Genomic DNA, 14,751 nt, shown 5'->3' with positions numbered 1-14,751 from the left:
CTGTGGTCTGGGACAGAAAGGATTTTTGAGAGTCATTTCTTTGTTTTCCCTTCAGTCACTGTTAAAAAGCCATATCACAGTGTCAAGAAAGCACACCACTTTTGGAGTACCATACACGAAAACATTCATAGATTTGTAAGGACGTAGCCAGCATGGGAGTACAAGGGATCTGGAACCCCTCCCAAATTTTCAATTTCTTCAATTACTTTTTTAGTAAATGAATTAGGCCTATTATTATTTAATTAATTCAGTATTACTGACATGTGCTGTTGAAAGATCGTTCTCAATAAAGAAATGGGTCCAGAACTTTCTAAGGAACAAAATGGGGCCTTTCTGTCCACTAAGGAAAAATATCAGTTGTCTGGATCCCCCAAAACATTTTTTCCTGGCTACGTTCTTGCAGCTTTATTCATTAAGGCTGGATTTATAACAGTGTTTAAATAATACTTACAATGCAATATGGAGTTAAAGTTAGATATTACCTTTGTTTTTGCTACAGTATGTATTACACTATTGACCAAGCCCTGTACAATTAATATGTTATAATATATCTGTTATAAACTTTAGCCTATTTGTTGAACTTCATCTGAAAGTGGCAACAGCTGTTTAGTGTCAGTTAAATTTGGACTATAAAATATAAATAGGTACTAAAATTTTGTCAGAATTCAAAAATATTCCTGGTAAATTTTTCTTATCTTCCTTTTTTTAAACCGTCCTCGGTTTACAACAAATATTTTACAAAAATAATTAGCTAAGTTTTTCCAGCCGTTTTCAAAATTAGTGCTTATTAACACATTTTATGAGTTGTTTTTATTTGTAAGAATTGTACACATATTGAAAGCTATTACTTAAATCAATACTAGTAAAATACCTTTATTGCTTTCAAATAGCAGTATTTTAAATGAAAATAAAACATGCTCCATGAATAGAACTCCTCGAGTTGAAAATGTTTTGATCTTAAATATATGCTGAATGTTAATTACATACTAAATTAAAGATTTAAACCACTAACACAAATTTTGTAAAAGGGTTGAAACATTAATATGGTATTTTCCTAAGCCCTTATCAGTTTGAGTGATTACTTTTTAGACTTAACTTTTCTTATTTATTTAACTTTAGTTTTTTAAATTAACTTATCTGAAAACTCAAACTAAACATCCTCCTTCACAATTAACTTTAAATTAACCAAAATGGAAGTTGCTAAATATATAAAATCTAATAATTTACATGGCAGTGCTATAACTAATTTACATAACTATCTTTTTATATAGGTAGTATTATATATTATAGCAGAAAAAAACCTGTTCAATTGTTTGGGTGTTATGTAATGGTCATTTGTGTAGAAAGAGATTGAGAGAAAGAGAAGGGTTGGAATTTAAAAAGAGGAGGAGGGGAGTAGAAGCAGCAATCTTACAGCCTTGGCCAGACTGAGTTCTCAGTCATTCTACAGACTTGATGTACTTACTCTAGTAGTTGCTCTCAGCTGGTGGATAACAGGTGAGCAATTCTTTGGCATCATGTTGGAACATAACCTCAATAGTTTTAGACTATAAATACTCGAAGGCATTATGACTTCATACTAAACCATTTCTCTCATTTTTAATTTTATGAAATTGTTCACAAAACAAGAGCAATGCAATTATGATATATTAATAAAGTGTTAATTGATCGTTTTTATTATTTGTTTAAGGTTAATTTAATGTCTTATTTGTCCACAGTCTTTCATTGTTGTTCTTTTGAATTGAACAAGGTACAAACTTTACTGACGTTATTACAAATTAAACAAATCATGCTTTTAAAAATGTGCCATATAAAATGATGAAAGATATAATAAAACACAATCATTAATTTTAATAGACTTGGCCTATTAAAATAAAACTTTCTGAGATTTTTGACATTATCTCACAACTCAAGAGTCATAGTCTGAATAGTGCAATCTTTAAATTGTAAACTATTTGGTTAAAACTTTCCTTTCTAAGTGTGTTAGTATAAAAATATCAGCCTAAAATTGTGTCTATAAGTAGTATACTGAGATTTATATTCTTTCACTACACTGCTTATAGTTTTGATGTATATAAAAGAATTGTAGTGTATCATTTATTACTGTTGTTATTTAATACTGTTGTTATTTATTACTGTTGTTATTTATTACTTACATAATATTTATCTATCCATTAGCAGTTAACTTTTATTAATATTTATTCGTTATAAGTGACCAAATTTTGCTAAATTACTTAAGAATTATATTTTTACCAGGAAATTTATCCATACAATAGAGTTATATTCTTCAAGATGTGGCCAAGTTACTGAGGACAAACATGTGAGCTATTGTATCAAACTATTTGAGATATTGAAGTTGTTTATACTAGTGTTATCACTCAGTATTTTAAGATAGGGCAATAGTCCTAGAAAATAAGAATAGAAACAAAATAAACATTGTTTTAATCCTTTATTTTAAATCTCCCAGCTCTAAAAAATTATCATAACGTTATGTTTTAAATGTAGTATATTAAAACATATTATGACTTGAAAAATACATCAAGAATTCTTTGTTTGAAGTTTGTTTTTGACAATGGAAGAATTGTGAAGGAAACAGGATTTTTCCGGATATTTGCCATTGTTCAAACATACCTTGAGTATTTTATCTTAACCTGCAAAGTCATTTTCATAATAAGCTAAATAAACTTTGTTTATTTATGAAACACCTCACAAGAGTTGATATTTTCCCAGGAATCAAACAACATGAAGACAGTTTTCCTGTGGCTTCTTCTCCTTAATGGGATATGCTGCAGTTTCAGTGCCAGGATACTGGCCATGGCACCTCTACCTGGCAAAAGTCACTATATCTTTATGTCTGGGATCCTTAAGGCCTTGCATCAAAGAGGACACCATATAGTCGAGTACAGCCCCTTCCCTCCCAGTAAACCGTTGGCTAACTACACCCATGTGGAAGTCCACACGGAATTCGAAAAGGAATCTCGTAAGTTTACCTCCAACAATTTTAGTGCATATTTATTAGATTATTCACTTTATGTTTGTACAGAATCACTTAAATAAATACATAATGTTTAAAATATTAAATTATAGACAGCACATGTGTGATTGTTCATGTGTATGTTTATTATGTGTGTTTTTTTCAATTTAGAAAAGATTAGTTACATATAAGGTAATTGAAGAAAAGGTTTTATAAATGTTTCTTCTTCAGGTTGTTTTGAAAATTTGGAACTTATTAATTAGTACATACTTCTATTTAAAACATACAGGGTTTCAAAAATGATTAATAATTTTTGAACGATTTATTAAATCATAAAAACAACTGTACATTCATAGCTCTTTAGTCTTACTATAACCCTTAAGTTATTTTATGTTAGTTTATTTCCTACTTATATGTGAATTTATCCCATTGATGATATTCACAGTTATTCTGATAACACTGACTAATTTAGCTTAGTTAATAATAACTGGTCTGTATTGTTTATGTTTCATGTTAATTTAGCCATGAAAACTTCTATTAGAGGATATATCATTTAATGCCAAAATATGCTGCAGCCTGACACATTCTGATTGAGTATTTATGTTACGTTAAACAACAAAAACAGTAATTATAAAAACATTATAATATCAAGGCCAACAAGGGACTTTGTTAATGACCAATTCAGAGCCTCCTCTTGAACTGTATTTCTATAGATGACCCGCTTTGAAAGCGACCTGCCCGAAGATTTCTTGTGCATAGAGGGAGGGAGGAGCAGGAGCTCGGCCACGCCTATGGCCACCCCCTCTTTCACTGCTTGATCTATTTTCTTTACAAGACACAAGTGGGAACTGAGTGCTTTGCTTCCCTGCGTTGGTGTTTTGGATCATTAGGCTGTGTTTTGTTATTCTTTTTGTTTTCTCTTATAGAATAACAAATATTATTTAAATAAATAATAAATATGCACACACCAATAATATAATATATATATATATATATATATATATATATATATATATATTTATATAATATATTTTATATATTATAAATATATATATATATTCTTATTTATTTATAAGAATAGTCCATTGCATCTATTTAATATGTTAGTATAATTTTATTAATTAAGAAGTATTGTAACAAATATTTATTGTTAATTTATTGCTGTTGTTATTATTACTTGGTTTGTAAAACAGCTGATATGTAACACATACCATACGAGTGGTAAAGTGGCAATTGAGGAGTGATTGGTAAGGAATGTGGAGGGGAAAGTGAGTCCGCACTTCTTCTCCCTCTCCACATCTCTCTCTCTCTCACTTCACTTAACAGGTCGCTTTCAAAGCGGCTCATCTATAATTATTGACTAAAACAATATTGAAAACACTGTTTATATAATTTATTACTTGGCTAATATATAAAACATCTTTATTGGGTTAGGATTAGTATAGTAACAGTTGTATTTTATCTTTTTTGACAATATACTACTTCATTGTACTACTGTTGTTTCAGAAAATTGGACTTTCGAACAATTCGCACAAGTAGCAAAAATATCCAACAGCATGTGGCCCAACCCTTTTGTATTCTTAAATGTCTGGTGGCTGACAAACCCAACGTGTAAAGAAATCTTTCAGCAAGAGAGCATAAAGAACCTGATAAACTCTAAGGAGCACTTTGATCTTGTGATAACAGAGTCCTCTTTTGGACAAGAATCAATGTTAGTGTTTGGGGACAGATTTGGAGCACCAACAATCACAATACAGGGATTATCAAGTGTTCCTGCACTAAATAGAGATGCTGGTAATGCCATGTCAATAGCTACAGTTCCTGAGATGACATCATTCGTTGCAACAGACAATATGAGTTTTGTGCAAAGACTATTCAATTTTGTGTCAATTACATGCTCTCTGTTTCTCTATTACAACTATCAGTTGCCCGCCCAAGACAAAATCCTGCGAGAGTACTATATCCAAGATGCACCCAGCGTTGCCGAACTGGTTGGAAATGTCTCTCTATACCTTATCAACAGCCATCCTGCTGTTGAGTATCCGAGGCCATACACTCCAAATATCATCCCCATCGCAGGCATAACTATTTCTCCTGACAGGACACCACTTCCCAAGGTAATATCTTAATAATAATATTAATAATCTTAATTGCAGTTTGACAATATGTACATTGTATTGCAAGCGTCATTTATTTTAAGTCCTATAGCTAAGGCATTCTCACATACATTCAAATATACATAAGTGGTCATTCATTCTCTCATTCAGTACTATTAGGACCATCAGACACGCACAGAAATTAGAGACGACTAATAATCCCAGTGGCATGTCAGGAACTCATTGATAGAGTTAAACGAATTTGACACCAAAAGGTGTTTCAGCTGAGCTTTTTTATGATTACAATTTTGAATGTGTTTAGCTCTTCAGGGAGCCTGTTAATTAATTTGATGCTAACTTGTTTGGGAAGGTTCACAAAAGTAACAGTTCTGTGTTGCTGAAGATGTAAGATATCCCTGCCTTTAGTCCCATAATCGTGGACCTCCCTGCCCTGCCCTGCACTAAAGTACACTACTTATATAATACTGCTTCATAAATATAGAGGCAGGGTAATGTCAGCAAGCCAAGCTCCGTGAAAGCATCTCTACATAACTCTCTGTAGTTTAACCCAGAAATAATTCTAACCACTTTCTTCTGAAGTCTGAATACTCTAAAAAATTGTTGTTAGGAACAGCTTCCCCAAAGTCGAATTCCACATGAAAGGTGAGAATAAACAAGGCAAAAATAGGCCATTCGCAAGACTTCCGGAGAACATGTTTTTGACAAGATGCGCAATGCATGAATACCTGATGTTACCTTAGCACAATGTGATCATTCCAAGTCAGACCTTGATCAAGGTACATGCCTAGGAATGTTGTGGAGTCGAGGACAACGTCTTCCACAAATACACAAGGTCTGTTGAATTTTCCTGACGGTTTAGAGTGAACTTGATAACTTTTGATTTTAATTCAAATTAATTTGAGAAAGATTTTGAATGCAAGAATTCAGTTCTATTACAGAATAAATTTCCAAATCTTGAAAAGTTTTGGATGAAATACAGAGAAATTTATCATTGTAATACGAGTACTTAACCATTCGTCCATTTGGATCGGCGATTTTAAATTGTTTACATATATCAGAAACAAAACTGGCCCAAGGATTGATCCCTGAGGGGCACCGTAAGGCATATCAACCTTTCCTGATATGACATTCCCAATCTGAATGCTCTGATCCCTGTCTTTGAGATAAGACGAGAGCCATGCAAGCAGCAGACCATGAATGCCATCTGATTCTAACTGGAGCAGAAGTGTCTCATGATGCACGCAGTCAAAAGCTTTTGACTCATCAAGAAATATGCTTAGCACATGATCCCGCCTGTCTAGGTCATCGACAACCGATTCTATAAGATATGTAATTGCATCTATAGTCGACCTGTTTTTCCTAAATCCAAATTGTTCCGGGTTGAGAATATCCAGATGTTCCAAAAAACACATCAGTCTCTTAAGAACTTTACCTTCTCATGAATTTTACTCAAAACAGGATGATTGAAATAGGTTTATAGTTACATGTTTGAAGAGGACTGTCCTTTTTAAATATTGGAATTGCTTTAGATGATTTTATGAATTGATGGAAAAATTCCGTTTTGAAAGAAGCATTTATCAATTTTCTAATTGGAGATAAAATGTGCTCATAGCATTGCTTGAGCAGCTACACAGACATACCAATTATGTCACAGGATTTTTTTTGACTTCAGTCCCTGCACAACACGGACTACCTCCGCCTCGCTAACAGGATACAATACCATGGATGACACTAGTTCATGCCCTGACAAATGAGAACATTTAAACAAAGGTATAGGCTCAGCAACTGATACAAAAAATTAGTTAAATTCATTTGCCACTTTTTTTGGCTCATCAGTAACTTGTTTGTTATCTTCAATTTTTACTTTAACATTTTTTGAGAGATGGGAGGTATTTGTAATATGTTTATTAATAATGTTCCAAGCAGTTTTAGAAAAGTTTTCAGCCTCATTGAGGACACGACTTATGTCATAAGCCTGAACGGCCCTGATGACTTTTCTGTATATTCTCTTATAGGACGTATAAAAGGTCCTGTAATTGCTGTCCTTACTTTTAATAAAGGTAGAGTGGTAATTTTAATTTATGCCACAATACAAGAATACCTCGAATGATCCAGATATTTTTTGAGGTCTTGTATTTTCAACATTTTTGAAAGGAGAAGATATGTCCAAGTAAAAGGATAATGTTCATAAAATGATTTAAACTGATAGTCTAGAGTTTCATGTTCGTTAAGAAAATCCCAGTTTTCAGCTTTAAGAAAACTGATTAACTGTCGAATGAATGTTCATGGGCTTAACATCCCGTTTGAATTTAAAAACTGTTGGCACGAGTTCCGGCTTACATCTACTAGCAATAAACTCCTGTGCAAAATGATCAGAGATAGTAGGGTTAAATATGTGGACTGAAGTGTTTGGAATATTTGTAATCATGTTGTTGATGGCTGTGCTTGTCATTGGAGTCACTCTAGTCGGCTTGTTCACTGACCAGTTTAGATTCAAAGTATTAAAAATATCGCATAGGCGTTGGGTTTTAGGGTCAGTATGGTCTAGAACATGATGCGACTGCACAACGCTCTGCCTCAACATGTCGATGTGCTGCCCTCGACCTTGACCTCTTTCAAACATCAACTGTTTATCGTTCTTGATTAAATTATATTTATTTATTGTTTTGTCTAAATAATGTTAACTTAGTAAAATGTGATATGTATGTCTCGTAGTCTCGTAAAATATGTTATATTTAAATTAATATGTTCAGCTTTCAATATGTTATCTAAGGTTATTTCAGATGAGAATAAATTGTATAATGTATTTATTATTAGTATTTAGACATGCATGATTGAGTATTAATTATCTGTATTTTGTATATTTGCTAACTAGCTTACATTTAATAATTTATAGTATAATGGTACAATGTAATTGGATAAATTGTTTGTAATTTAGCATGCAAATAAATAAATAAATAAAAAAACATTTACTATATTTATATCTCCAATTAAAATAAATAAACAATTTTTTTAAAGAAATAATTTAGCAGTTTCAGATTTTTCAAAAAACGTATTAACACATCCACTTAGTGATCGGTACAATCCAGCGACTAAGACTTTTCCAAGTTACTTTGTTTGGATGTTGTGTTTGATCTTACTTTGTTCAGTTTGTTTATTGTGATGGATACTTGAAACTTTCCTGTATACATTTTATTATTTGTCATTGATGTAATTAATCACTAAGAAGCATATTGTGTTTTAGTAAATCCTTTTTAATAAATTAAACTAGAACAGCATAATAAATAATTAATAACTGAAATAACTGTGTTTTTGACCCTAACCGTTTCATTATTGATGGTATATAATTAATAAAGCAAGATTATTATACATATTTGCTTCAGTTATGTTCAAAACTGACTGTGTTCTTAATAATTTTGGAATAATAAATATAATCAGTAAAATTTCTTTATTATGGTGTAGTAGAAGAAGAAATTTACAAAATAATAAATTTTTTTTCAAAGTGTCTCATGCCCAAACATACATAATACTAAACCATCAAGTACTATAATTTGGATAATCATACTAATTTAAATAAAAACAACAAAAACTAATGGATGGATTTGTTTTAATTACAATTGTATAAACTTTGTTCATAAGACGAGTTGGTTGGATACAGGATCTCAAGAAATTTATGGATGACGCTAAGGAAGGAGTGGTGTACTTCAGCTTGGGGACAGTTGTGCCAGTTCATGTCCTTCCAGAAGAGCTGCTTCAAGCATTTGTCCGTGCTTTCAAGAAACTGTCACAGAAAGTTATCTGGAAAAATTGATCTTGAAAGTATTCCAAATCTTTCCAAAAATGTGATGCTTACGAAATGGGTGCCCCAACCTGGAGTGTTAGGTAAGCTTTTAAACAAATTCTCAATTATACACTAGAGTGCAAAACAAGAGTGTTTTAGAATTCTCAGGTCATTTACAACAATGCTTTTATACAATAATATTTTTATATCTCGTAAATATTTCAGATAGCAGGTATACAAAGTTTTATGTAGTATAAACACATTTTTGGAATAATTGTGAAGATAACTGCCGTAGTTCATAAAAGGTTCAGTCTAAACATGGTATTGAGAGAAAGTATTGAAATGTACCTTGGTTGAGTTTGTTAGCCAGTCTTAATCAATGAATCTTTTCAAGATGGCAGTCATTTGCATTCAGGCTGAAATTTTATCTCGGGCCTTTTATAACATAAATCAAAAACTGACATTTTTATTAAAACTGCCATGCAATTGGAAGCAATAAATTATTTTTACTGTTTTTTAATTTTTAACGTTTCAAGATGGTGGCTGTTTAAATTTATAGAAATATAAAAAAATTGATCTGTTACAAGGAAATAAGTTTTGATTAATTGGAAACAAATAGAGTTCATATCTTTACAAAGAAACTAAAACAGTTATAATAATTTTTGGCTTGTAAGGTTTTAGGATTATGGAATTTCTAAAACGTCTAAAAATGTTACGATTATAAAAACATGCCTACCTTGAGAGTTACTGTCAGATTAGTGCTCTGCAAATTAAACATAAGAACTAATGATGTATCTTCAGTTTTTCATTTAGAGATAAGGTCACTTGTGAAAACTGCCTTTGTTCTGACTGAGCCGAAAGGGATTTTCATTTTCTTGAGGCCTTTCTCTTTCAAAGAAAGCATCATGAAACTCACATAACTAATTATTGGATTGTTTGATTTTAAAATTAGTGTGTAATTGAATTCAACAAGTAAGGAAGATCTACAATGTAATTTCTATTCGTTAAAATTATGAAATGATAATGTTAATGTGGGTTTATCTTTTCATAATGTATACTAAGTAAAATATGATATTAAAATTTTCTTTCATGGCCGACTGAAAATAAAGTCCTTTAGTGCACAGACCTTTTCTATTAGAAATATTAGAAATTCTTATTTTATAAAATTTTTATTTAACAGTGATATAAGTAATTTTAAAATCAGTTAAGATGTAAAATGTTAGCATTCTCAGTCTACAAAAACTGAGATATTGTGGTTGTTTCAAAATTGAGAGTTCAAGCTTATTCAAAATTTGAAATTGCAGCTCACCCCAACTGTGTCTTGTTCATGACACATGGAGGAGCATTCAGCCAACAGGAAGCCATCCATGCAGGAGTACCAACTGTTTGGTATTGCATTTTTTGGAGATCAGCCCGCCAATGTCAAGTTTTGCAGAGCACCGCGGTATTGGTGTCAGACTAGCATTTGACAACATTTCAGAGGAATCTATCTCTACAGCAATTAACAAGGTTTTGACAAATCCCAAGTAAGTAAATAATAATTTATGCAAATATTTAAACTCCAGAAAAAGGCAATAAGAATCACCTGTGGTCTTTTGTGACTCTTGCAGAAACTTCTTTCAGATCAATAACCTATTGACATTTTCTATTTAGGAGCTCTCACACACTTTTAAAAAGGAATTGTAATGTTTTCCAAAATCATTTAACTACTTCCTATCCATTGGAAATTGGTGACTAATTGACTAGACCATGCCACAATGCCTTTTCTCAAAAACATGTAATTTGCAATAATATCAAAACTCTTCAATGTTTTGCCCTCTATTTCTTGTCAGAGACTGACATGGCTAGGTTTTAGGCAGTCATTGAAATCCTCTCTGCTGCATGAGGAAATACTACTGTATTTTAGACTTTTAAAATGATCACAGAGATTAAACAATATTTAAATATTTAGTTTAGTTTATTTGAACATTATGAACCTATGCTATAATAAATTTACTTTCACAATTGCCCTGTGACATTTTTTTGGTATATAAAAATCTAAATGTAAACAAAGAATCCCAAAATTTGCATTGGTATTGACTCTTTATTGCAAACTAGTTATGGAATTCACAGAAAGAAGTATTGTTATTATAAACAATAATTCAAACAAAAGTATTTAAATATTTCAATTCCTATTTCATAAATGGGATACTTTTTTTTCACTACAATCTATTTCTAAGAAATAACATCTATAAAGTCCTTTTCATACTATACACATGCTAAGGTGGTAATTGAAGTATGGAGTATATATATACTTTCGTATTGCTTTTAGTTTTATATGTATTTTGAGAAAATGTTCAATCAGTTTTGTTCTAGGTACAAAGAGAATGCTCAGCGACTATCTTGGATATTTCACGATAGACCAATGTCCTCAGCTGACTCAGCAGTGTTTGGGTGGGTGGAGTATGTGCTGAGGCATGGAGGAGCTCATCACCTGAGATCTGCTGCCACACAAACTGTCCTGGTACCCAACTGGCTCTCCTGGATGTCCTGGCAGCTATCGTGGCTGTCATTGTCATCCTGTTTTTGGTCCTGTGGAAGCTTCTGTCATTAGTCTGTGGTAGGAAAGGACATAAACATGTTTCCACAAGTAAGAAGAAAAACTAATCAACTTGGGTTAATTTGAGTGCTTTGAAATGTAATTGCGAATTAATTCCAATACCGAAAAAGTGGAATTAATAGGTTGCAGGAGTACCTCATATCCTTGCTTATTTATTGATTAGGATCGGAGGCACATAAAAGGGTCTTATCTAGTGACTTGCACGGATTTAAAATAATTGTTATTGATGGTTTTTTTCGGTGAATATTGTATAATTTCCGATCACAATTATTTTATTATTGAGATACATTTTCTACTATGTTATTTAACTTGTGATAATTTTATACTGGTTTTTAATGTAAATGTTTAATAATTACTGTACTTATATGTGGGTAATACCATGGCCCTTTTTTAAAAACAATATCGGTTTATGTATACGTGTTGAATCAGATCATTTCACAGATTGAAACAAGGCTTATCTGTACTGCCACTTCAAATGACTTGGTGGTAAATCCAGACAACAACTAGTCAAGTCGCATTTGGCGAGAAGAGAGACTGTGATGAGAATGTACCAAACACAACAATACGCGACGTGGAAAGAAACACCCAAGCGAAATATTTAGGAGTTCATTGTTGATGAGGTGATTTACCTGGTTACAAGCATGTAGACAATCTTCTCTTCCAAATTAATTTCTCCCTTTTATATGATCAAAACGTACAAAAATCTATAAGCGACATAATCCTACTGCGAATAAATTGCCTACCATTCTTGTTTGAAACTCAATAACAAACACATCAGGTTTGGCCTAATGACTATGGGGAGGAAAGGAACTTCTGCAAAGTAATCTTCAGGAAACGTTTTGATTCTACAAAAGAGAGGGCCGTATTAAAGAACCTTAGTCTGGAGCTAGGCTTACAGAGAAAGAGAAAAGTTGTAGAGAAGCCTTCAAAACCCTGAAGATTATGCCAATAGTAAACCTCTACATAAAAGACAAGTCATCTTGTATGCTGTTTTGGGACAACCCTGAAGCAGAATAGACACCTACATGACTACAATACTAGGACACCGGTATCTCGTTACCAAACTACCAAGTTTCACCATTCTCTCCCTATATGAAAAGAAACCCTCACTACATGGGCATTGAAGGCTGCACAACCTTCTACACTGATGAATTGAGATGGGCACTCACCGGTGAGAAGACTGAAGACTTACTCTCCATACTGACTGGGCTAATTTTAAACAATCCTTGTTTACCTCAACTTAAATCGAGTTTATTGAAAGGAAGACAATGAACATTGCCATTTGAAAACAAGCTTATTTTTGAAATTGTAACAACTGTTTTGTGATGATTTTATTTTGACGCCATTTACAATACTTAAATGATATTTGTAAAATTAATAAAGAATATTTTGTATTTGTATTTTTTTTTTGTTGGCCACCCAAGGGAGTCAGCTTCCGGTTCACCTTATGTTCGATCACCTTCTATCTCATAAATACTTAAAAACACAAAATTTTTGAGATTCTGATCATTGATGGGGTTAAGATTTCATGTTTAATTCCTTATCATCTTTTAAATTTGTTACTACAAAACCTGTGGTTACTATAATATAAACAGGTGAAGAGTTACCGTTCAGGCGCCCAGAAGTACAATGGGTGGCCGGAGTTAAAACTGTGCCAGGGCCCAAGTTTTTGGAAAAATATGGAGGGGTTACTGAGCCTGCAGAGCACATTTAAAATGAGCATCATAGAAAATAATATAATCGTTATCGTTGTTTATAGGATAAGACATTTTGTCAATAATAAACGTAGTTTTATCCTGGTAATATTTGTGTTATCTATTTATTTTTGCCTTCTTGTTGATTTGTCTCTAGTTTGTATTTGAACAAAACCAAGTTGTCATTTTGTTTAAATGTTACTATTTGTAGATTAATAGACTCGCTTAACTGGGATACAATACCATGGAATGACACTAGTAGGATCATGCCCAGGACAATATGAAGGAACATTTCAATAACATAGCGTATATAGGCTCAGCATACTGATACTAAAAATTAGGTTAAATTCATTTGCCCTTTTTTTTGGCTCATCAGTTAACTTGTTTGTTATCTTCCAATTTTTACTTTATAACATTTTTTTGAGAGCTGGGAGGTATTTTGTAATATGTTTTATTATTAATGTTCCAAGCAGTTTTAGAAAAGTTTTTTCAGCCTCATTGAGGGACACGACTTATGTTCATAAGCCTGTACGGCCTGATGACTTTTCTGTATATTTCTCTGTAGTAGGACGTATAAAAGGTCCTGTAATGATTGTCCTTACTTTTAATTAAAGGGTTAGAGTAGGTAATTTTAATTTATTGCCACAATATCAAGAATACCTCGAATGAATCCAGATATTTTTTGAGGTCTTGTATTTTAACATTTTTTGAAAGGAGAAGATATGCCAAGTAAAAGGATTCATGTCTCATAAAAATGATTTAAAACTGATAGTCTAGAGTTTCATGTTTTCGTTAAGAAAATCCAGCTTTTCAGCTTTTAAGAAAAACTGGATTAACTTGTCGAATGAATGTTCAGGGGATTTAACCATCCCGTTTTTGAAATTTAAAAAACTGTTGGGGCACGGGAGTTACGGGCTTAATTCTACTAGCAAATAAACTCCTGTGCAAAAATGATTCAGAGATAGTAGGTGTTAAATATGTGTGGACTGAAGTGTTTGGTAATATTTGTAATCCTGTGTGTTGATTGGCTGTGCTTGTCATTGGGAGTCACTAATAGTCGGCTTGGTTCACTGACCAATTTAGATTCAAAGTATTTAAAAATTTATCGCATAGGCGTTGGGTTTTAGGGTCAGTATGGTCTAGAACATGATGCGATGCCACAACGCTCTGCCCTCAAACATGTCGTTGTGTGACCCTGCCCTCGACCTTTGACCTCTTTCCAAACATCAAATGTTTATCGTTCTTGATTTAAATTATTATTTAATTTTATTGTTTGTGTCGAAATAATGTTAACCTTAGTAAAAGGTGATTATGTATGTCTCTTTAGTCTCGTAAAATATGTTATATTTAAATTAATATGTTAAGCTTTTCAATATGTTATCTAAGGTTTATTTCAGATGAGAATAAATTGTATAATGTATTTATTATTAGTATTTAGGACATGATTATGATTGAGTATTTAATATATCTGTACTTTTGTATATTTGCATAACTAGCTTACACTTTAATAATTTATAGGTATAATGGGTTACAATGTTATATTGGATATAATTTGTTTGTAATTTTAGCATGCAAAATAAATAAAT

The 14,751-nt window shown here is 32.2% G+C and overlaps 1 protein-coding gene across 3 annotated transcripts in view; it reads left to right on the top strand.

Annotated features, from left to right (window-relative positions):
- LOC124365846 (UDP-glycosyltransferase UGT5-like) overlaps positions 1–10,258 on the top strand; it is a 45,357-nt gene extending 35,099 nt beyond the window's left edge. For 2 of the 3 annotated variants that reach the window (XM_046821907.1, XM_046821906.1), the window contains exons 5-6: positions 8,784–8,973; positions 10,177–10,258. In XM_046821907.1, coding sequence (XP_046677863.1) covers positions 8,784–8,902 — 119 coding nt within the window. In that variant the 3' untranslated portion in view covers positions 8,903–8,973; positions 10,177–10,258. Of the gene's footprint in view, positions 1–1,351; positions 1,498–2,730; positions 2,981–4,480; positions 5,092–8,749; positions 8,974–10,176 lie in introns of those variants that run through there. The other variant, XM_046821905.1, reaches the window with a different exon arrangement.
- Positions 10,259–14,751: the final 4,493 nt, after the last annotated feature.

This window comes from Homalodisca vitripennis, chromosome 7, assembly GCF_021130785.1.
Source record: "Homalodisca vitripennis isolate AUS2020 chromosome 7, UT_GWSS_2.1, whole genome shotgun sequence".
Taxonomy (NCBI): domain Eukaryota; kingdom Metazoa; phylum Arthropoda; class Insecta; order Hemiptera; family Cicadellidae; genus Homalodisca; species Homalodisca vitripennis.
Note: the sequence above shows the minus strand (reverse complement) of the source record. Positions and strands in the feature narration are given on the sequence as shown.